The sequence below is a fragment of the Podarcis melisellensis genome, assembly GCF_964234715.1.
Source record: "Podarcis melisellensis genome assembly, chromosome: 1".
NCBI lineage: Eukaryota > Metazoa > Chordata > Lepidosauria > Squamata > Lacertidae > Podarcis > Podarcis melisellensis.
The window spans coordinates 78,288,227-78,313,504 of NC_138528.1; the positions used below are offsets into that span (position 1 = coordinate 78,288,227).

A 25,278-nucleotide genomic window follows, 5' to 3' on the forward strand; every position below is an offset into this window, starting at 1 on the left:
ACATTTCGGAAGCCAAACGGGCTTCTGGAACGGATTGTGTTTGACAACCAAGGTTTGACTGTACTCAGTTTGGGGTGTTGTGAAAAAAGCGGGGTTTGTGGCACAAAACGGCACAAAACCAGCACACCATTGGGAGCTGCCCCACCCCTCCTTCAGCTGTAGCTGCTACGAGAACCCCTTTTCTTAAGAGGAACATGAACGCCTGGCTGTTGTCTCAGCATTCCCACACACAATTTATTCAGCTATGTTAGAAACAGATGCTTCACAGCTTCATGGAGTTTTTGTATGACTCATACTTAGAGGTCAGAGGGAAGTCAAGGCTCAATTCATGCTGGTACAAATTCACAAACCAACTGCACATCATACACACACACACACACACCTGTTTACCCTATGCAACTGTACACCTTGGCTAGAGATGAAATAGGAACTGGTTTGAAAAGCAGCACATCAAAAAGCAGCATTTTAAAACAAAGTACAGGATACATGTGCATTTTGGATAAGTTGTGTGAAACAGGGATTTTAAAACCCAGCATTACCGGTAAGTGCACAGTAAATGGGAGCAGGCACACACATGCTGCACTCACATTCAGTGATACAGTACTGCTACCATATTTTGGGGAGAGTATTGCCTGCTCTTTTTTTAATCATTGTTTTACTTGTGTGGGAGTTTTGCCTGTTTTTCTAGGAGCATTTCCAAATTTTCTGAGCACTGCCAAATTTTTCGGAAGTGAAATGGGTATTTTGTGATGCCCGTGACAGTTTCTGAAATTTCTAAATATACCCCCAGGCACACAAACATTATGGACCTTTGCTCTAGTAAGGAGTGGGGACCTTTGGCCCTCCAGAAGATACAAAGCTGTTGGTAATATAAATTTGTTTGCATGTGTGATAAGGATTCTAAGGTCTCAAATATAAAATTAATGTTCATAAAAGTACAAGGCAAACACATACATAAGTATATAAACCACATGTCTGAAATAGACTCCCAAATTGACCTCAAATATTTTTCTGCAAGGAGGAAGGAAATGCTGCACTCACATTCAGTGATACAGTACTGCTACCATATTTTGGGGAGAGTATTGCCTGCTCTTTTTTTAATCATTGTTTTACTTGTGTGGGAGTTTTGCCTGTTTTTCTAGGAGCATTTCCAAATTTTCTGAGCACTGCCAAATTTTTCGGAAGTGAAATGGGTATTTTGTGATGCCCGTGACAGTTTCTGAAATTTCTAAATATACCCTCAGGCACACAAACATTATGGACCTTTGCTCTAGTAAGGAGTGGGGACCTTTGGCCCTCCAGAAGATACAAAGCTGTTGGTAATATAAATTTGTTTGCATGTGTGATAAGGATTCTAAGGTCTCAAATATAAAATTAATGTTCATAAAAGTACAAGGCAAACACATACATAAGTATATAAACCACATGTCTGAAATAGACTCCCAAATTGACCTCAAATATTTTTCTGCAAGGAGGAAGGAAATGGGAAAAACTTTCCAATTGTCTTTTGACTGCAGGGGCTTACACCTCCCTTTTCAAATGCAGTCTGGTAAATATCTGTTAAGCTAAACACACTATCAATATGCATAAGAGATTCAGGAACTAAGTATTTACCACCTCAAAAGAATGTCCAGGCTACCCAGAAAATGCAATCAAGTAAGGCATTATCAGGTATCCTGGCAGACAGGAGAGAAGCAACACTCTCAAATTTCTGCTGTAAGACCGCCTCCTTATGTGATATATGTACAGTATAATGTTTTTGGATGGTGGTCTTGGGCAATTTCAAAAGTCTTTATAAGGGCTTGCGCACCATTGTTCAAGGTTCTCCTTCCTCCTGTGTGTGGTGAGTGGAGACCCTGTTTCAACAGTTTATTTCTTTGAATAAAGATCAGGCTTACTAGCTGCTTTGCTTCTCTATTTACTCTGGTTGGCCTCTGTTATTTTTCTCCTACCAATAGGGAACCCACTGAATATCCCATAAGGGAAAGGGAGCAGTTTTTTCATATAACATGTTATTATCTGGCTGTCACTTTGCAAAGGGAAGAGATAGGGATAATCAAAGGGTGAATAGAAAACATGAGAGGAGGGAACAGGCTGATGGAAGGAGAAGAGCTAACAATTAATCAAGATTTTTTTTGTTACAAAAGCCCCTCTCTCCTCCAAACAGTGGCCAGAGCACATGGGGTCACAGGCACACATACAGGGTCTGTGTCCCTTTAGAGAATAGAAGGCACGGCAAAGACTGTTGTGCCTTTAAGAAATAGGGTTTATTCGCCTATTTGCACCTTCAGTCTGCATGGAGGGAGTCCAGATCTTACAGCATGGCTCACAGCAGTGCCAGGAACCTTTCATCTCTTCCTCCAAGATGGATCTCAGCCTTACTTCCTACATGTTCTTCCCAGAAACCCCTTGCGCCCGCCCCACCAGCAGTTACCCTGGCAACCTTCTAAATCCCCAGTCTCTGGTCATGCCTAGGGCCCTTGCCTTATTAACAACCCTCAATGGGCCCTCAATGGCTCCCTGTTGCTCCCTTAATAGCCCAAGCTTGATCAGGCTACCCAGGAATTCCTTTGCAGCTTTCATTTCTCTCTTCCCACTCCAAATAATCACAGTCCTAGAATTTATTAATTTCTATGTTTACCCTAAGTCTACAACAATAATTACATGGATAACTAGACCTTCAGAAGCTAGAGGACACCCTCCCACTCCCTTGCATTAAAAAGTCACAAAGTAGGTTACCGTATTTTTCGCTCTATTGGACGCACCGGACCACAGGATGCACCTAGTTTTTAGAGGGGGAAATCAAGGAAAAAAATATTATTCCCCCCACCCCAGCCCCAAAGAGCAACGGACAGGCTGCGCGCTTCCTCTTTAGCCTTGAGCAGCATCTTTAGCCTTGCACAACGGGATGGATCGTGCCCGCTGTCCACCGGGGCTGGACTAGATGACTCCTGGGGTTCCCTTCCAACCCTGCAATTCTGTGACCTCGGAAGTTGTTGGGGGTCTCCACCACTGGAGGCTTTTAAGCAGCGGTTGGGGGACCATCTGCCTGGTGTTCTTTAGCTGTGATTCCTACATTGTGAGGGGGCTGGGCTAGATGACCCTCGGGTGGCCCTCCCAACTCTATACAGTTCTACACTTCTGCGGCAGGAGATCCACAGCCACTTCACACAATGCCCACTCCCAATTTTCATTGGAGAGACATGTGGCTTCACTGTCTAGGTAGGTACCCCCCTACCTGCCACTCTCCCCCACCCCACTTAAGCCGAGGGAATTCCTGCCCAGAGAAGCTCCCAGGTAAGGCAAGGGTTAAGATCTACCTCTGGTAAATGGCTTTGTATCCTCCCTCTTTCCCTTTTCTCTTCTTCTTCTATGCTAGTTCCTTCTCTTGTGTTTTGTTTACCGGTAATCTGTTTTTATTGTATACTAAAATAAAAGCTGCAAAGTTTCCTTTTTTATAATACCCCCCCCCCCTCCAAACTAAAACGTTAATCTAGATAAAAACACTGATCCAGAGGAAAATAAGGGGGTGGAGAAAGGACAAAAAAAGAAAAAGAGGTAGAGATAGAGATCTTTTTTAAAAGTTGGTTTCTTTAGCCTTGTGCAGCCTCCCGCGGCTGGAGAGGCGTGCTAGGCAAAAGAGGAAGCCCGGGCAGCGAGCGGGATGGATCGCGCTCGCTGCCCGGGCTTCCTCTTTCGCCTTGCGCAGCCTCCCACGACTGGAGAGATTGCGCAAGGCTTTTCTAGAGGAGGGAGAAGGGACTGACTGGCCGCGTCAGTCCCTTCTCCCTCCTGGGGAAAAGTCCGCAAGAGCCGCGCGAATCTTGTGTGTGGCGGCTTTTCCTGCTTGCCTCCCCCCCTGCATTCGCTCCATAGGACGCACAGACTTTTCCCCTTAGTTTTTAAGACGGAACAACTGCGTCCTATGGTGCGAAAAATACGGTAAATGTATGTTTTTGGTTTACTCAAAATTACTTAAACAGAAGACAGGAAGGGCCTGTTTGTTATGCTTTGTGTCTTGCTTCCTCAGAAAATGATACTATCTTTTTACTTGGCGCTTCACAGTTTTTATTACAAATATTAATTACTATACAGCATATATTCTTTTCTGGCAGATTTCTTGCCTTTGATAGCTTATGACAAGCAGAACAACAACAGGTGAAGTTCTTCTCATCACAGTACCTGCAGATGCTGGTCAGAACCTCACTTATTGATTTTCTGCCTGTCATAAAGCTGCTAAATGACATGAAAATGTTGCAGCTCCGTATATGATGGAAGAGCAGCAGATGCAAAAGAAGACAGTGCTCTTCAACTTTTAATAGTTGTATAGAAGGGAGAATTTCATCAGGTGTATTTTTCCATGCTGAAATTCCCTCTTCCTCACAAGTATTAAAGGTGCAGGAGCACTGCCCTCTTCTACATCTGGTCTGGCCAGCATATGGAGATACAGAGGTTGTTGTTGTTGTTTAGTCGTTTAGTCATGTCCGACTCTTCATGACCCCATGGACCAGAGCACACCAGGCACTCCTGTCTTCCACTGCCTCCCGCAGTTTGGTCAGACTCATGTTTGTAGCTTCGAGAACACTGTCCAACCATCTCGTCCTCTGTCATCCCCTTCTTCTTGTGCCCTCAATCTTTCCCAACATTAGGGTCTTTTCCAGGGAGTCGTCTCTTCTCATGAGGTGGCCAAAGTATTGGAGCCTCAGCCTCACGATCTGTCCTTCCAGTGAGCACTCAGGGTTGATTTCCTTAAGAATGGATACGTTTGATCTTCTTGCAGTCCATGGGACTCTCAAGAGTCTCCTCCAGCACCATAATTCAAAAGCATCAATTCTTCGGCGATCAGCCTTCTTTGTGGTCCAGCTCTCACTTCCATACATCACTACTGGGAAAGCCATGGCTTTAACTATACGGACCTTTGTTGGCAAGGTGATGTCTCTGCTTTTTAAGATGCTGTCTAGGTTTGCCATCACCTTTCTCCCAAGGAGCAGGCGTCTTTTAATTTCGTGACTGCTGTCACCATCTTCAGTGATCATGGAGCCCAAGAAAGTACTGTACGGTAAAATCTCTCACTGCCTCCATTTCTTCCCCTTCTATTTGCCAGGAGGTGATGGGACCAGTGGCCGTGATCTTCGTTTTTTTGATGTTGAGCTTCAGACCATACTTTGCGCTCTCCTCTTTCACCCTCATTAAAAGGTTCTTTAATTCCTCCTCACTTTCTGCCATCAAGGTTGTGTCATCTGCATATCTGAGGTTGTTGATATTTCTTCTGGTGATCTTAATTCCGGCTTGGGATTCATCCAGCCCAGCCTTTCGCATGATGAATTCTGCATATAAGTTAAATAAGCAGGGAGACAATATACAGCCTTGCCGTACTCCTTTCCCAATTTTGAACCAATCAGTTGTTCCATATCCAGTTTTAACTGTAGCTTCTTGTCCCACATAGAGATTTCTCAGGAGACAGATGAGGTGATCAGGCACTCCCATTTCTTTAAGAACTTGCCATAGTTTGCTGTGGTCGACACAGTCAAAGGCTTTTGCAGAGTCACAGAGTTTGCATAGATACAGAGGTACCTCGGGTTAAGTACTTAATTCGTTCCGGAGGTCCATTCTTAACCTGAAACTGTTCTTAACCTGAAGCACCACTTTAGCTAATGGGGCCTCCTGCTGCTGCTGCGCCACCGCCGCACGATTTCTGTTCTCATCCTGAAGCAAAGTTCTTAACCCGAGGAAATATTTCTGGGTTAGCGGAGTCTGTAACTGAAGCGTATGTAACGTGAAGCGTACGTAACCCGAGATACCACTATATGATCATGTATAATCCTATGTGTATTCAGAAGTCCAACTATGTCCAATGGGGGTTACTCCCCAGTAAGTGTGAACAGGACAGCAGCATTAACACCCCAGGCCCAGCCCGGACTCAGGTAACATCCACTGACTAGCATAGAGCTGCAAAAGTACTGTACTTAGTTCTGTTTTTTTAAAAAACCTAGCACACCACTTGCAATGAATCCCCACCTTTATTTACATGAAGATCACTTAGGTTCACTTTATTCCTGTTCTCCGCTTACCAAGGAACCTGGGGGTATTGCTCAAGGATGAAGACAGACCTAGGTAACAGTTGTTTTTTGTACTTCCAGAGATGGCAAATCAGCCTGCCTATGTTTCTAGTTCCCAACAGGTCTTGGTGCAACCTGAAACATGCATAGCACCCAACAAGACTCACTTGCATCCCTCCTACTTCCTCTCACACTCTGTCTTGACTCTTACCAGACACAGATGACTTTACCACCAGTCAATTTGCCTTTTCCCCACCCGCCCCCACATCACTTTCATTACCATCTAGCCTAAGATCCAAAGAACTCAAAAACTAGCACACTATTTTGTGATATTTTGATGGGCTTGTTTTAAAAAATGTGGCACTGCCCTAATATGGATTTTGGAATCTTAACTATTTTGCCCACTAGAAAGAGATGGTTACCAACAAAGACTAGAGGATCAAGTAGTGACTTGCACACGTTAGTTATCGAAGACATGTTCTGAGAAGTTCTCTTCGCAGGTGTCTCTGTCTGCGGTGTGAGTGGGAAGCAGAGAAAGGGCCGTCTCCTCTGCGGTGGCTACCAAACAATAGAATGCCTTCCTTCAGAAGCTACCTCAGTACAGTCACCAACATTACTATACAGTGGTACCTCAGGTTAAGAACTTAATTCATTCCGGAGGTCTGTTCTTAATCTGAGGTACCACTTTAGCTAATGGGGCCTCCCGCTGCTGCCACACCGCCGGAGCACGATTTCTGTTCTCATCCTGAAGCAAAGTTCTTAACCCGAGGTACTATTTCTGGGTTAGCGGAGTCTGTAACCTGAAGCGTCTGTAACCTGAGGTACCACTGTATTTCTGGTGCCTGGTGAAGTATTTCCCCAAGCTTTAATTTTTTTAAAATATATAAAAATATTTTTAACATGCTGAAAGGGTAAGTGAATTGGTAGAACTGGAAGGGACTCCGAGGGTCATCTAGTCCAACCCCCTTCACTGTACAAAATCTCAACTTGTGGTCCTCCATCCAATTCGAAACCATATTGAACTCTGCTTAGCTTTACAAAAGTGATAGCAGTTATTGTTATTGCTGCTGAACTGCTATGTTTTAGCATTACCTGTACTTATATATTTGCTGTTGTTTTCTTAAACTGTCCTAGCAGCTCTGCTGGAGGGTGGTTATACATTTTTAAAATAATTATGAGTGAACAGTTGTATAATTCGCAATTTAAAAAAATAGGTGGGTTGCAACTTCGATAAATTAAGCTACAACAGCCACACTGTATTAATAACTTTTTTTAAGTAATGCTGATATATTTTAAAGTATACGCTTGCAAAAAGGAGAGCGCGCGCATACTTCGGGGGCGGGGAGCGGGAGGATCCCTTCTCAAGTCAAGAGCGGGGCATGCCGCGTTACACAGAGGGCAAACAGTTCACACATCCGCCTGCCCAAGTCCTCCAAATTTGGAGGTTCCTGCCTAAGTTTCGATTCCTTCAGTTTGCCCACTATTCCATGCTGGGAAACAGGGAGCGCATCCACGCCTCCCCGGGATAAAAGCCCGGCAGCTCCGCCTCCTCCCTCCGCCTGCCTTTCACTCCCCGGATCGCTGCCCCGCGAAGCAGCTCTTCTTGAGAGACCCGGTTGCAGGCGAGAAGATGGCAAGCGGCGCCCACTTCCCTTTGCCCGGCCAGGCCAGCGGCGGGCTGCCGCGCTACGAGGAGCTGAAGGACGAGCACGACATGGCCATCCTCGACCCCGCGGGCGCGTCGCCTGGCTCCACCGTGATCCACATGCACAACCAAAGCCAAGTCTGCGTGGCGCCTCCCCGCGACCATATCTTGTGGTCGATCTGCACCATGATGTACTGCAACTTCTGCTGCCTCGGGTTCATGGCCCTAGTCTTCTCGGTTAAGGTGAGAAGGGCAGGGTGGACGAGAGCTCCGCCGCCCATGGGACGCTCCCACCCCTTCCTGCTCCACGCTCCATTTGCCCCCTCGTGGGTGGGGGAGGGGGCGTAAAGCCGGCGGGACGCGATCAGGACTTTAAAAAAAAAGTTTTGGATGCTCAGAAGTCCCTCCAGCCTTCCCAGGAGCTCTCTCCTATCCGTGTTTACTCGGAAATGAGCCCCGTTGAAGTCGATTCAACTTTTAAAAGTACAGTATCTGTAGGGTTGTTGCTTCGCTTGCTAGAGGGAGGAGGGGAGACATTAATCCCCTCCTCTCATTGGCAAGAAGCAGAGGAATGACGGCATTGTTTCTTCTTTCCCAAGTTTTCAGAGCCGAGATTTAGATTTAACCCATGGAGTAAAGTATAGCTTTAAACCGGGCCCACTTATGCCTTTGAACCAAAACTCAGCCTTGGCTACAAAGTCTGGCGGATCAAGCTAGACTGTGACGCGTCCATGTGTCAGCCCTGTGTTGATGTATAAAGCTGGGGCGGGGGTCTTATTTCCTGCAAGGAAAGGGGCATGGGAGGGGAGGGAAACCTTTCCCCCAGTTGGCTCACTTCCAACATTGAAATTGCCTGGGAGGAAAGGTTTTAAAACAAGGGAGCACAGTGAGGAAAACGGCATTTTGCCCCCCCCCCCGCATCATCTTGTGTGTGTCTGCATGTGCAACACGGGGGGGGGGTGCGGGAACACCCATCCTTCTGGCTTTATGTATATAAAAATGGGCAACCTTAAGGGACTGATCAGGCAGCTGCAGCCTAGCAGTACCACAGCATCGCTCCGGTTTACATTCCACACTCAGTGTCTGTGCCCTTGCCTTCCACTGGTGGTAGGGAGCCTCAGTCAGTAGAACATGAGACTCTTAATCTCAGGGCAAACGTTAAGTTATTGGGCTAGATGACCCTCGGGTCAATTCTATGAAATGTGGAGGGAAGTTGCTAGGGCAGGGCAAAAGCTAGCTGGTCTCTAGGAAACTTGGAATTCAGTTCTTAAATTTGCTGGTCACCTGCTCTGATTGTTCGGGGAGCCTCTTTCTCCACAGCTTAGCACTGAAAAACAAATATCTAAGACTATCTAAGCCCCTGAGGTAGGTGTTTTCTACACTTCAATAGTAGAAAACTTCGTTGTGCATGTAGTTTAGCACAGAAGAGTCAATGACCAAAAACCAAGTCCATTTATCATCTGCAACACGGATTTTTCTTTTAGACTGCTTTGTGTAATTGCAACATCTGTGGGATTTCCCCCCTATCATCTTAACTTTAATATGCAAAAATAATGATCTGCAAGGGCAACAACAGACCAATAAGCCACATGACATGAGACATAACTAACAACTGGCATAGTGACATCCTTTCTGGTGTGTAAAGATCTGGTTCTTCTCATAATTTGGCTGCTGGTGATCAGATAATAAGATCGTATAAACCCAGAGGTGTGGGAGCAGCTCTGCACAAGCAGCTTATCTTCTAGCTTGATTTCAATTGCTGACTTTTGTTTCTTTCTTCTTTCTAAACAGGCAAGAGATCGCAAAGTGGTTGGTGACCACAGTGGAGCTCGCAGCTATGGTTCTACTGCCCAGTGCCTCAACATCACAGCTGTGACCCTGTGCATTGTGCCCATTGTCATTGTCATCATCCTGCTAGCAACAGGGTTTTTCACTCCCCAATTTCATAATGGTTATTAGGAAGCCTATGGAGAACCATGTCACAGACGGGTTTCCCTTGTAAAACCATTCACTGCCTTTTCCCTTGCTGCCAAGGTTCCCACTCAAGTCACTTTGTTTGTGGGTAATGGTGATGTTTTGCTTTCCAATGACATGGGTGTGTAGCTGGTCAAAGAGCAGCCCTTATATTGAGAATATGGTACTTCCAGTGATGTCTCTCTAGTGCTTGCCAAGACGGAGCTGGATAAGCATCAATTTCAAGAGTTGCCATGCTGTGAATTGTGCATTAGAGGGATCCCCCCCAAAAAAAATCCACATGGCTCTAGTGCCTCTTCTCTCAAGTTATTTTCCTAGCATCCAGTTTTCTCTCTTGCTGGTACACATGGGGACCAAGTGACATGAAGATTCATCTCCTGTTCCTGATGCAAGGAAGACAAATTATCCAGTATTTACACACACACACACCCCACTTCTTTGTAATAAGAGATGCTTGTAGTTTGTTTTTGCAACATATCACCATAATACATTTGCTTAAAAATATTTTAAAAAACAAGCTTGTGAAGTTTTTGTTCTTGTACATGTTTATTAACAAAGAAGCTATGCACACCCTAAAAAGAGGGGCTACAAAATGAGTTCCGGTTGTAAGGATAATAGTTTCCTAGGATGTGTTTACACTCCAAAGCCATCCAAATAATGTTCTTTTGCCATGGTGACTATGGCTGTGCTGGTGTTACAGGGAAACAATTAAATGGTGCCTGTGACATCAGTGCAAGCAGAGTTACAAGTCTTGCGGCAGTTATCTGTGCCATTTCCACCCCCCAAACACAAAGCCTGCATTCATCCTCTCCGTGCTTGGCTACCTGCTTCCGTGACTTTAGCTGTCACGGAGAGGCAGGGCTAGCCCTCTTCCCAGCCATGTAGCAATAGATGCCCAATTGTACAATTAAAAAAATCGAAGTATTCTTCACTTGGAAAAAGCACAGCATCTAGAGTCCTAGTTGTGGGTGAATGGGAGACTAGACTGAGTGAAGATGTAACAAGATTCAGTGATGCGTTGTACTGTAGTAGGTTTCATGATACTATATGAAACCAATTACTGGGGACAGTGTCTCACTAGAGGTCTTCCAGATAGAGGCTGGACAGACAGGTCTGGGAGGGGGAGTGGAATCTAATTCTGCATTTCCTGCATCAGGCAAGAGACTTGATCTGGCAGTGCAAGAGATTTTGGCACCTGAGGCAAACCACAAAATAAGGTGTCTCACCCACCCACACCCCAGCCAGGGAAGAAAGGGTAAGTGATGTTCTACACTGGGAAGGGTGGGAGGAATCAAACCAACCTTACTGATGTGGAAATCAAAGTGGTGAAGGGCCCCCCCTGTGAATCCTGCTGGGCAGATGCAGAGCCCAGGCAATCCCCACCATTTCCTCCCTAGGGGTGCAAGGTGACCAGCAGTGCCTCCTATTTGCTTGGAGGCTGAATTGCAACAGGAGGGGGTGGAGTGGCCACCAAAGATGCAGCAGATCTGGCCTCCAAGGAGTGTGCACCAGCAGTGAGCAATACGTTCCTTACATGCTGGATCTGTGGATCCTGCCACCTGAGGTGGTTGCCTAACCTTGCCTCATGGGTGGGCTGGCCCTGTTAAGAGGCATTTAAAATTATGTATGATGTGGATGGATACCTCCCCCACCTCCTGCTTTGCTCATAACACCAGAACCTAGCTCACCTGGTGAACCTAAATGGTGGGAGATTTAGGACAAACAAAAGGAAATACAGTTTTGTATAATGTATGTTAATTTAATGAATTTGCTGCTACAGATGATGTCCAAGAAGTGGAGACTGGACATATAGCCTTATCCTCTGCCAGTTTGTCTTAAGATCTTTTAAAGTTGGTAGCCATCACTAGATCCCGTGGGACACAATTGCACTTGTGACCAAAACTGACTTTCAAGCACATATGAAGCACATTTCCCCTCAAAGAATTCTGGGCACTGTAGTTAAAGGTTGATGGGATTTGTAAATTACAGCGCCCAAAAGTATTGTGGTGGGGAATGTGCTTCAAAGGTGCTCTTAAAATGGGAGAAAATGTATTAAGGGGTGACTTCAATTACTCCACACAGGCTTTTTAACTAGTTCATAAATGATCTGATGTTATGGCAGGTTAAGCAGTGAAGTGGCCCAATTCGCCCATGGCAATTAGGGTCATAAAAACTGAAGGAGACTGTGAAGAGTGTCAAAATCTCTCTCCAAACAGGGTTAAAGGGACTAAAAAAAGGACACATGGATCAATGTAAGTACGTGTAAATGATGCAATCCTTATTTGCAAATATTTACAGAACTTTTTGGCTCTTGAGGAGATGCAGGGCAAAGTAATGACCTTGTACTTTGTGACTGAACAAATGTAGAACGAGGGGCACTTTCCCCCTTCAATAAACATCTATATTATAAACTGTCCCATGATCCTCAGATAAAGGGAAGTATAGAAATTTAATTAATAATATAAACAGCATCAACTTTTCAACTGCAGTGGTATCTCAGGTTACAGACGCTTCAGGGGACAGACTCCACTAACCCAGAAATAGTACCTCGGGTTACGAACTTTGCTTTAGGATGAGAACAGAAATCGCGAAGCTGCAGTGGGAGGCCCCATTAGCTAAAGTAGTACCTCAGGTTAAGAACAGTTTCAGGTTAAGAATGGACCTCCGGAATGAATTAAGTTCTTAACCCGAGGTACCACTGTAAATGAAACCATATTACACACAAAGCAAACAAAATGCTTTGTGCTAAATAGCACAAGAAAGAAATAGAACCATGTGGGAACCATGGAAACAACCACAATGTTGGATAGGAGTCTCCCACTCACACCCCAAAACCACTTTCTGAACTACCCTCTGCACTGAGGGCTGGAACCATAGCAAAAAACCACACTCCTCAGTAGTTCAGAAGGTCATCAGGGTTGATAGTGCAAAAAAGTGGCAATAAGTTCAACAGAATCAATATGGCTGCATTTCCCCTGGTTCAGTTCCCAGTGTGCATTGTCACCAAGGTAATCCTCATGATTGAGAAAAGGTCTGGCAATGAGACATAACTACATGTTGAAGAACCTTGACCAAGAATGGAATGTGGAGACTTTGCTAAATTCAACATGGTGGGATTCTGAGAGAGCTGCTTTAAGAGAAGTATTACTATTGCTGCCTAAGTAGCTGGAATAATGCCCCCATCACCCACTCAACCAAGCCAAATTTATTGTGGGCTTCCCAGGGGCATTTGGATGGCCACTGTGGTGAACAAGATCCTGGACTAGATTGGACCAGTGATCTATCCAGCAGATCTCTCACATAGTTAACTACACATTGTGATAATCATGGCAGCCCTGTGGTGTGTTGTCACTCTCAAAAATATGCAGCACAGCTTATCCTGGGTCCTGATGTGTGATGCTGATAGTAAAGCAGCAAACTTTGCTAAATAGGGGTTGGGAGGAGATATTTTGACACCCTTTAAACTGGTCCGTACATGCTGCTCATCACCTGATGACTGCAGCATGAAGCAGTCAGTTGGGTCTGTGAATAAGTCATTGCAGGTCAGAGAAAAGAAAATACACAACACTTCAGGCACAAGGCCTTTCAGTGGAACCCATTCACACATTCATCTGTGAGTCATCAAGAACGGCTGTGTAACCAAGTGATAAACAATCAGATTATATCCATACATATGTAAGCTGGATCATAACGAGCAATCAGTTATATTCTCCTGGCTACATGGCAATAGCTTTAGTTATCAAATCACTGTTTGCAACTGAGCCATTGATAGGAGATATTTTCATTTCCCCCGTTTTCCAAAACAGTCCTTATTCCAGAACAAAGTAACTTCACAGACTGAAAGGTGAGGGAGAATAATCGCTTCCTTTCCATGTCTGTCAACTTCAATGGAAAATACTCAGTACTCACTAGCACAAATTATGTTAACTTTTGATATGGCAAACTCAGTAACAGAGGGTGGGGGAGTCTACAAAGAAAAGCCTTTTGCTAGCCTGACCTGAAGGACAGAAGAGAATGTAGAGAAGCACAGCCAAATGTAGCCCATTTTGTAGGGTGCCCATTTTGATGCTTTTTTAGTATGGCAAAAATAAGACTTGGGTGCTGAACACCTGGCATGCCACAATATGTTACCTTGTTTGCTTGGTGCACCATAACTTATACAGGCATGGGTTAAACTTATTTGTAGTAACAACTGAATAGCTGAATAACTGAGGGAGAGGGAGAGGCTGAGTGAACAGCCAATTTTTTCAGAGAAAAGCTGGAATTAATTACGGGTAAATTCTTATCTGTATAGTCATGGCTGGTTCCTTTGCTTTTGAGCTTTGGGAGTTGCAGGAGTCATCAGACGGCCAAATGTTTGATCAACAACTTTTCTGTCCGATTTTCTCTGCTCTGTTTAAAATATGGCAACCCTAGCTATCTATAAGACCTATGCCCTCATCTGGTTAGGTGAAGTGATGGCCAAAGTGATGATGCTGCATGGTGTATGAAGAATGTATGAATGCTTGCTTGGACTTCAAACCATAATACTTCAGTAACTAGTAACTAATAATTAAAAGGTATCTGGAAAGCTAGTCAGGCTTTCCTTTTAGAAATGTGTTCCAAAGTGGAGTCTTGTATATTCTGTTATATTTTACTCCAGGAAGACCCATTTATCCTAAACAGAACCCAATAAGACCAACATGTATATTAGAATATTCTAAAATATTTTTTTAGAATGTGATCCCATTGAGATCCCAATATTAAATTTTGCAGGAAGCTCTTAGAAATATGAAATAATCAATACATTTTGGGGGGAAATTCTAATCATATTAATTTTTAATCACTTTTGAAAATTTTAAATTATGCATATTAACTTTAAAGTAAATCCATCATGCGCCACATCATATTAAAGCTCATGAAGTTCTGAAGAGATTGGTATTTTTAATTTTGAAATATCTCAATTCTGGGCTGAGCTTTTAAGGTTTTTGTGTAGTCTGGCAAGGCCAAAATTGTCAATTAAAAAAAGAAATCAAACCCTCATAACTCAAAAACAATATGAGATTTTTAAAAAAATCAGATTCAGACTTGGTTCTGATCATTCAACAAGTGTACAAAATTTTAAGAAAATTGAACCACTTGATATGGAATGACCTACTTGGTACCCCTGGAATCTCACACTGCTTGAGAATTGGGTAGTGTGTAACAATATATTGCCTAACCAAAAAGTTGACATCCCAAGAAAAGACACGGGATTGTTAGGATTATATATGGCTTGTTCCTGGTTGGAGACAAGAGGAGTTCTCATTCATGATTGACCAACTGCCCCCCCCACCTCTTCTAAGAATCCTGATGCCCTAGTCTTTTCTCTATTGATCTCCTTTTGCTTTGTGAGCAGGGTTTCATCTGTTGCTGCCATTTAAATGCAGGGCAGTGGGGAATATGAAGACACACACACACACACACTGCAATAATACACAAGGACCCTGTGTAGACAACTCAAGTGCACTTTTGCTCCCCAATCTTCAATTGCTATGGATTCACAGTTGGTGCAGAACAGCCTCCCTGTCATGGTATTCCTAGGAAATGTCTCTACTCATTTCATGCCTAGTCTCTACTTGAGTCCATAGAAAGGAGAACTCGAAGCAGAAGAAAAGGACCTGGAACAGACCCAAGTTCACTAGTCCTCCTTTCTGCTGTGAGGTTTCTGGTGAAAAGAGAGGATGCCAGTATATTTACACCTTTAACACACTGGAAACCTTGGACCAGGTGAGGAGAAGCCGAAAACACGCTGGAAGACTGTGTTGGGGCTTCCCGTATCTACTATTGTGGGCTGCAATACTGCCAACCTACTTTTCTGCTCCAGGCCTTGGAGCGTGTCACAAAGGCTTAGACATTGTCCCTGTGCATATTCAGAATGGATTGCATGAAAAGAATTCTCAGCACCATAATCCACTGCAGTTGGGCAAAGCATACCCTGTGACTGCCTCTGCAGATAAACTGGCAATTCTTGGAAACTATTGATTCTTATTTACTGAGCAACACTGCAATTTACCACGTTAGCCTTGGTTCCAACTGGTCCTCCCTCCCCTCCCTAATAAGGCAAGGAAGAAAGCAGGTCAACACATGTTCAAATTCATGTTTATATTTGCAGAAATATTTTCTTTTGGCTACCTGGTACTTGAAGCTTGGAATTCTGGCAAACTGTCCAACTTAAGTATCATCATGGTGATCCATAGGATTTTTTTTCCAGAAGAGAGCAAAGTAATGTTTCAAACAAATGTAACTAATGCCTGACCAGGGGAGAGGCGTGGGAACACCCAGCCTCTGAAAAACTTGTACCCCATCCAGCTATAGCCCTCCTTTGTTTTTAGTAGGTAGACCTGGCATCCAGACAACACCTCCCATTCACTGCTGAGACCCTCCGTTTCCCCCAGGTCCCCTTCACCTCCAGCAACTCTTAATTGCTGCTACACTCAATCTTGTAATCACCCCCACATTTCCTAGGGGAAACCCCCAACACACCAGAAAACCAATACTGAATTACATGCAGAGTTGTCATACACTACTCTAACTTATTCCTCCAACCCCCAACAAAATGGGTATAACAATATTGGGTTTCTCTGCAGGGCCGGCATATCCCATGCTCAGTCACAGCTCTGCCTCCTCCAATATGGATACCATGATAGCTTTTTATCTGCATTAGCAGAGGAATTTCTAAAATGTTTACAAATTCAGGGGTTTAAGACCAGAGTTACAAAGAAATTGAACTGCTGCTTTTGCTGCTACCTGTCGCTTCCGAGTTGATACACGATTCTCTAATCACAGCTGCACTAAAATTCTGGATACCTGAATTGATTTTATGAGGTGTGGCAATCACATCTTCACCAGGAAAGATCAACCTAAAAGGCTTTAAAATGAACTAAAAGTTTCCTTCTTTTTCTTCTAGGTGTTTCACTTTAGCATTCTTTTCACTAATTCAGCTGGGAGGACCCTCCCGCCCAAGGCCTAATTAAACTTGGCAGGAGTCCAGAGGGCCATTTCCCCCACACACCTGACATAGAGACCAGGAAGTTACCTGAGTGATTCAGGCTGAGCTGTTTCACTGCCCTTGTTCTATTCAATGGGCTGTTCAGTAAAGTTTGGATGCACACCTGCTGAGTGCTTTCTGCTTCTCTTGACCCTCAAGTCCAGCACTGACCAGGATGCTGACTGTGAGGCCACAGTTTCACCAGCTAAGGAGCCAGACCAGATCAGGGGTCACTCAACCTGCGGTTGGCAGGCAGAAACCCACTGAATTAGATAAAACAGCACCAGGGCCCCTCAAACTGCAGACAGGATCCTCATGAGCAACTTCTCCTGGGCATGAGACTATAAAAAGCCTTGCTGATCAGCCCAGTGGCCCATCTAGTCTAGCATCCTGTTCTCACAGTGGCCTACCAGATGCACGCAGGTCCTGCTTCCCATAGGCAGAAGCACTCTTCCCACCTGCAGCTCCCAGCAATTGGCATCCAGGGGCATGCCACCTCCAACAGTGGTGGCGGAGCATAACCAATGTGGCTAGTAGCCATTGATACCCTTATCCTTTACAAAGCTGTCTCTATTCCTCTTTTACAGCTATCCAAATTGATGGCCATCACTAGCTCCTGTAGGAGTGACTTCCATAGTTTAACCATGCACTGCGTGAAGAAGTTCTCTTCTCTCTGCTGACTCTTCCAACATCCTATTTCATTGGTTTTCCCCCCAGTTTTAGCATGGGAGAGGGAACACACCAGGCGACAGGCCACAAAGCACAGGGAAAGTGTCTTGCCAGGGGACTGTCCCGCTAAGAGTTCTCTCAAAGGGGGAGTATCTTCAGAGCCACCTGGAGAGCCCACCACACTTTTAAGGTCAGGGCTCTACTCATCTCTTAAGTTTGTATATTCACACTCCTGCCACCTAGCCTGCCCCAGAGTTTTCAAATCTTCCTCTCTTACTGTCTTCTCTCTCCTTGGTAACTGCTTGCTGCTGAATGAGTCTTCCAATAAGCTTTGTCTAAACAGAAGTGGAATTTATCAACAAAGAAATGCCCACTTTAAAACAAGAAGTTTTATAAAGGGGTCTGTTAATATATAATTCTGTATGCACTGAGTGTTAAAACAAAGTTATTGAGTTTATGTTGAATTGAATGTTGTTTTGTTAAAGAAGATTGGTTTGGATTTCTAAAGGCTTTCTTTCTTTCTTTCTTTCTTTCTTTCTTTCTTTCTTTCTTTCTTTCTTTCTTTCTTAAAGTGAAATAGCTCTGTGTGTGTGTGTGTGTGTGTGTGTGTGTGTGTGTGTGTGAGAGAAGGCCAGTCTGGGACTTAGCAGACCCTCAACTGGCAATGAAAGCTTGTTTTCCTCTAGAGTGGAATCTCTGGAGAGTTGAGAACTCATACTTTCCAAGTGCCTCATTGAGGTGAATACATGGCTGACACAGGATTAATCAAGATAGGTTTCTCTCTTTTTGAAGCTCAAATTGAAATGCTGTGATGATACACTTAGGCTCAAATGTTTCATGTAGCTTCTTTGGCCCATTAAGGTCTGCATTAAAAATGTCATACAGGCTACTTCTGCTATCTCAGCCTCTATTGTAACATTGAGAACTTTGTGTGATTTGTCAGGAAAAGGTTCTCTGTATTCCAAAATTATTTCCTACATATTAGAAATATTGGTTGCTCCTCTGTGGAGAGTGGTAGTAGGGTCAGGGGGGTGTCTTTGGCAGTGGGAGAAGAAATAGGTATGTTCGATCAGGGTCTGGGGTTCTATGGGAGCCTGGAATACTTTGCTGGTTTTTAAGCAGAGGTTGGATGGACATCGGTCATGTATGATTTAGTTGAGATTTCTGCATTGCATGGGGTTGAACTAGATGGCCCTCAGGACTAGATTACCCACAATAAAACAGAACACCATCTAAGAAGTGCAAAAGAACATGACAATTAATCCAGACTCTCTAAAGCAGTCCACTTCCACACTTTCTTATGGGATACAAGCCCACATGAACCATGTTTGACATTCCCTTCCTGCTTGATACCATAAAACTGGTATAAATGATATATTAGAAACCTTGTTGATCTCAGCTTTTGAGATCTATCAAATTGCAATTATTGTCCCCCATTTATATACCTTTTAGGTATTTATCATGAAACCAATGTACCAAACAAGGACAGGAAGTTTTGAAGAAGCTACCACAGCTGCTGCCAGTGTAGAGCTGAATTTAACAGATGAACAAAGGACGCCACTGTACAGCCCCTTGAAACTGAAAAAAGCATACCACAGAGTGTTGTCATAAGTTCAGATGGAAAAGGTCAGTCTATCTGCTTTCTCACAAATGAAATCTCTGGGTTTCTCTTCTTTCCCCATAGCTCACAAAACAAGAACAGCTTTGATGGCAGAAATTCTGTCAGTTTCACAGACTGCAGCGCATTTATTATAGTAGCCAAAGTTCAACCTAAATAGCTCTGCTTCTGGCCTGGGCTTTTGAAAGATTATGTTTCATTAGTTTCTACTTAGTCTTCTAGAATAAGGGTGCAATCCTGTACTCAGGATCTGCTGGTTGAGGAGCTGTGTTGGAAGCTTCACCAGCAGTGAAAGCAAATGAGATGGGGTGGGATGGGGGTAGAGCACGCTCATTCTAACACATTACCCCTCCACATATTTGTTAACTGACTACATCCTGCTAAGATTCAGAGCCAATCTGAAAGCAGCATCTATTATGTTTTTCAGATCATCTGTAATCACAAACACACACATTATTTAGTGTAGGACTCAACGTGTCATATATCAGAATTATTCCAGGAATAGAAAAACTACAAAAACCAAGGGTGTTCTTCTGCCAATGCAACGGTTTGACATCACCCCCCAGAGGAGTCTCTCAAGACAAACGGTTGCCAACAACAACAACATTAATCTTCCCGCTATTATAATCTCAGGAAACAGCAACTGCCCTTTCCTTTGCTCCGATTGTCCTTTTCCTGCAAGACTAGTACTGGGCTGACTACAGCTGCTGTAGGAGATGTAGCACTGCACTGGAGACAGGGTATTTACCGTATTTTTCACTCCATAAGACACACCTGACCATAAGACGCACCTAGTTTTTAGAGGGGGGAATGCAAGAAAAAAAAATTTCTTTAAAGGGAGCACTGAGCAGAGCCTGTATGCATCCCAGGCATACAACACTCCCTTTCACGAGCCACGTGGAGCATGTGTGCGGCGCTTGCAGGCTTTTCCCCGAGGAGGAAAAAGGGCATCCTGTCACTGACGGGTTGCCCTTCTCCCTCCTTGGGGAAAAGCCCCCAAGAGCCACACACACGCTCTGCTTGGCTCTTTAAATGGAGCGTGGCTCTTGCGGGCTTTTAAAGGAGATGGGGGAAGGGACAGAGCCGCGAGCTTCTGGCTTCTGGGATAGCTGAGCAGCCTGCATTCGCTCCATAAGATGCACACACATTTCCCCTTACTTTTTAGGAGGGAAACAGTGCGTCTTATAGAGTGAAAAATACGGTAACCCTTTTCTCCCATGCAATGTCCCCAAACTTTTTTTATATCTGCAGTGGGGGTTGGGGAGAAACATAGGCACAATATGTGTATCTGCTGTTCTTGTGGGGTGGTGGTGCAAAAAGACAGTAATACCTTCCCCCCCTCCTTTACTGTTGTGCAGAAGAGGAAATTTCAGTTTGTTATGTCAGTTGAAACTCTCTCTTTTATACAACTATTAAAGGTACAAGCACCGTTTCTTTTGCACTGGGCTACCCAAATTTCTTCCACTGCAAAGCTAAAAACACTTTCTTCAGGGTGATTCAGATTGGTCTTCTCTATACATGGTGCTTTGAGGAAAATCAGTCCCACACACCTCAATAATTAAGATCACATCCTCACATCAGTTGAGAGATATGATCATGAATCTACCATGTCTTGTGTGGTTTGGTCATCAGGAGAATTCTTCACTGTAGCCCTGCCCTGGTGTTTTGTTTTGTAGCCTTTCAGCTGCTGCTGGAAAACGTTCTGCTTTATAAACATTTATCAGTTTTTATGATTATCTAAGGAAGTAAAGAACTGAACTCTGAGCCAAGTAAATGTTCTTTATTGAATCAGGCTAAAAAAATATTTTCATGTGTACTCAGATTGTAGAAAAGATCAAGCCTATGCAGGCTTGGATAGCTAGTTTCTAGATGTTTATTTTCTAATGCAGAGTTCTCAGCACTGGGAGTAAAGTAACCTCTATAAAATATGAGCCTGCTTAAGCCCAGGACAAAGAAGCAGGAAAAAGGAAATATGCTTAATTTTGACAAATGTCAAAAGAGGTCCCAAATTAGACCTGAAATCTGAGTACTCCATGGACATGTTACAACAAGAAGAAATTATCAGTATAACTATCTGACGTTCAGAAGACATCTGAAGGCAGTCCTGCTTTGGGAAGTTTTTAATGTTTGGTGTTTTATTGTGCTTTTAATTCTGTTGGGAGCCACCCAGAGTGGCTGGGGTATGTATGTATGTATGTATTTATAAATAAATAAATAAAATAAAATAAAATAATAATTAGCAAAAGTTTTTCAACCACCAAGTGGATATAGATAAATCAATAGGGCAAGAGAAAGGGACTTTTAACTAGATAATTAGAGCTGGGCAAAGCAGGAATAGTGTCATACAACGAGTGGTTTTTTTCTAAATTGGCCAGTTTGTTAAGGTAAGTATTTTTATTTATTTACTTGATTTAGCCCCCCCGCCCCCCGCCCCGCTACGCCCATGTGTCAGATCCTTTAGCTCCTCTTTTTGAAAGTAAAAGTAGGGTACAAGCTTTGAAATGAAACGATGCAGTGAAAGGCCTGTCTCCAGGGCTGGATTTAGGTTTGATGAAGCCCTAAGCTAGTGAAGGTAATGGGGCCCTTTATATGTCCAGCTGTCCTTTGTCAACAACAAATTGCTGCTGCTTTTTGTGCTGAATAAATGCTATATGGTAATTTTAGGGAGCAGGCTAGCAGGCGGGGCCCATTACTTACATCACAGGAGCCTACACAACACAAAGCACTGTTGCTATATGTAGGTTTTATTTTATTTGGTTTTTATCTTATATTTTGGAAATGTACATCCAGTTTTCCCCCCCTTTAAATTTTTTGGGGAACCCCAAGAGAGTGGGGCACTAAGCTGTACAGTAGCTTGTTTAGCTTATATGTAAATCTGGCACTGCCTGTCTCTATAGGAATATAGATAGGTAGCCGTGTTGGTCTGCCATAGTCAAAACAAAAAAAAATCCTTCCAGTAGCACCTTAAAGACCAACTAAGTTAGTTCTTGGTATGAGCTTTCGTGTGCATGCACACTTCTTCAGATAAGAATATAGTTCCCCCTTTACTTTCTGACGGTAGTTCCCAAACTCCCCCCTCCTTTTTTTTTTAACACCACGCTAAAAGCTTGCTGGCGAATTACCAGTGTGTGAGATACACGGCGGTTCCTTTTCTTTAGGCTGCTGCTAGAAAGCGGGCGGGATAAGAACTCGAGCCTCCCCAGGCCGCGTGGCCCCAGGACCGCCGCTGAGCTTCCCCTGCGGCTCTGGGAACAAACCCGCCTTCCCTCCCGCGCCCTCCAGGGATATACTGTATATCCATTGCCCTGTTCGCCCTGCTCCGCCCCCGTTTACGAGGAGCAGGACAGAGGCCCCAGCTTCGTGCGCCAGAAGCCGCTCCTGACTAACCAGAGGCCGAGGAGACCCTCCCTCACCCTCACGGGCGGCGGGATCCTCTTCCTCTTCCTCAGCAGCCTCCCGCCAGCACTAGCAGCTCTCGGCCACCATGGAGCTGGAAAGTGCCATGGACGTCAACCTGAGGCCCTACAGCGTCGAGATGATCGGCGGCGACACCATCACGATCTGCCCTTACCCCTTCGTCGTCGAGCAGCCCAAGGACTACGTGCTCTGGTCGCTGTACAACTTCTCCTTCATGAACGCCTGCTGCCTGGGCTTCGCGGCCCTCGTCTACTCCATCAAGGTGAAGGCGCCAAGAAAAGGCGGGAAAGCTCCGCCAGTAAATCCTCCGGCCGTGTTCCTTCCTCACCCCTCACTTTAGTGTCCGCCGACGGCCCCCCCCCCACACCTCAAAATGGCTGGGCAATATTTTTGTCTGGCCCAGAATATATTGTACACCCCGGTTCTTGCTTCCTTGCTAGGACAACCCCTCGCTTTCCTCCTAGCGTTGCCCTTTCCAAGCAGCCTTTGTATTTTTCTCAGCAACTCTGGGAAAGTAGAAATCCAACAGCTGTGGCTCCCTGGTTCCCTTTGTGGTGAGAAAAGCCTCACCTGTTGGATTTCTGCCAGTTTGTTGTTGTTTAGTCGTGTCAGACTCTTTGTGACCCCATGGACCAGGTATAAACCCCTATCTGGAATGTGTTAAACTCTCAAAGTTCATCCCTGTGCGCTTTCCAAGGAATTTTCCCCCACACCCAAAGACATTCAAAGCTATGGATTCATTGTGGAAAGTTCCCTATCTCCTGTAATTCCATATCCACTATAGAAGACATACTTTTCTTTTTTTATCATTTTTCTACTAAAAAATTAGGTGTGGAGGACATATTTAGAGGCACATGGCCTGTTTTGCTTGAAAGTATTAGGATTCAGCAGTATAAATTACTCAGTGACACTGAAGCAGTAGGCAAGGCTATTTTCATGTTCTCTAGCTTTGAGATGGATGAGTTTCAGAATACAACTCATTCGTGTGTGTATGGGGAGAGAGTTATATTAATAGGATTTTTGGTACATTTGAGAAGAAAATGCCCTCCAATCCCTCTTACCGCCTTAGTTATTAAGATACAGTCTTGGGCACCATTTGGGGATTGATAGTTAATGTCTGCAGGGGTCTCCAGCTGTGGCATCTGTGGGCACAGTGACACCTTTGAAGTATTTTCTGGTGCCTTCAACACCCCTGAGGCTCTTCCCGCTTACTGCCTCCTTCATCTTAAGGTGGTAGTGTGATGGTGAGGGTTACTGTTTTCTCCCATGAAGGTACCTTTGAAGGAGAAAATTGGAAGCTTGACACTCTCACTTCCTCTTTCAGCTGTACCGTAAAGTACCGTATGTGTTTTTTCAAGGCTCAGGGCAATTTTACTAGATTCAACTTTTAGAGAGATCCCTTGGGAAAGTGAGGTGTGTGCATTGTTTGTGTGCATATCTGTGTTTTGCGAAAGTGGGAAGTGAGAAATGGTATAATTTGTTTCTAGGTTCCACTTCCAACAACGATCCCCTTGTTTCCTTTGACTAAACTGTAAAGATCACAGATCCAGTGGTCTCTGGATCTGAGACACATAATCTTCTAGATCTCAACTTTTAATTCTTTATTTTTTTTTACAAGGAATCTCCTTAAAGCCACCATCAAATCATCGGTCACCTCTGTGTCCATAGTCTGAGATTTGTGGGTGGTTTTGTTGTCATCCTATGCAAAAATCATGAGGCTCCATGTTTTAAATAAATGTTTTTTGAGGTAATAGGAAGCAACACACCTGTGATAGTTACTCTTCAGTCTGTCAGTGTAAGCTTTAATCATGGGGGTTGGGTGTGTGTGTGGCTTGTATAAAATCATGTACATTCAAGAGGATACATTTAAAATTTACTGGATCTGATTTTTGCTCATGGAAAAGTAAAGTGAATTTGAAGGTGGGCACATGTGCTTCTGTCTGTCTTGGGAGAGAGGAAAACAGGAGTTGGTTCTTATTACAGTCTCAACATTCCAAATACTTCCTTGGGCCTAGAAGGGTTGGTGGGCTCTTATTAAAAGAATATGAATGAAGACAGATGATGCTGAGGCTAGAATAGGATGCAACCTTTTGGGAAGCAGGAACTTTCATTTTGCACAATCCTTTGGTCACTAATAGCACTGAACAGGAAACTGTAGATTTGATTATGATTACACAACAGCCATGGAAAGTCCATTTGAGCTTTAGGTGTTGTAAGCATGTGCAAATGTTTCCAATGTTAATTCTCATTTGTTTGTTTGAAAAAATTCTCTCCCCTGCAGGCAAGGGATTGTAAAGTCGCTGGAAATGCTGAAGATGCAACTAGATATGGCAAGAGAGCCAAGATTCTGAATATCGTTGCCATAGTTCTGGGTGTCTTGTTGTTCCTTTTGCTCTGTGGCTTGATTGCCAGTGTTTTAATAGCTTTACAAGAAAGAGTCCAGAAGTTGTTTAATGAATACAAAACGAACATGGGGGATGTTTTTGGATCAGGGAGTGGATCTGGGGCATCCTAAACAAATCTTTAAGCACTGGCTATCCTTCCTTCTGCTTGTGAAAGTGTCTGCCCTGCTTGTTCATTTGCCAAGGCAAGAGACCTTCTGCAAAGCAGTACTACTCGCATTTATGAAAATGTACTGCCACTGATTGCCTACCATCCAGTTTGAGATGTTTATTGAAAAAAATGCAATGCTTTTATGAGCGGGGATTTCTCTGTCCCAAGCTCTGGATTTGTAGAATTTCCAGTTCTGTTACTCATGGGAAGTGCCATATTCATTTGGTTTTTCAGTATTTTGGCAAGTCTCCAATTCAGTATGTGTATTAGAGCTTTCCTTTATTGAAATTTTACATTTGATGTGAATTCTAAGAAAATAAAACATATTTTGTTA

The 25,278-nt window shown here is 44.0% G+C and overlaps 1 protein-coding gene across 1 annotated transcript; it reads left to right on the forward strand.

The window, feature by feature from the left end:
- Nucleotides 1-7,393: 7,393 nt before the first annotated feature.
- Nucleotides 7,394-25,278, forward strand: LOC309355449 (uncharacterized protein). The gene is made up of 4 exons (XM_081886331.1): nt 7,394-7,947; nt 9,496-9,660; nt 22,444-22,653; nt 24,673-25,278. The coding sequence occupies exons 1-4, from the start codon at nt 7,690-7,692 to the stop codon at nt 24,904-24,906; spliced, it is 867 nt and encodes a 288-aa protein (XP_081742457.1). The 5' UTR covers nt 7,394-7,689; the 3' UTR covers nt 24,907-25,278.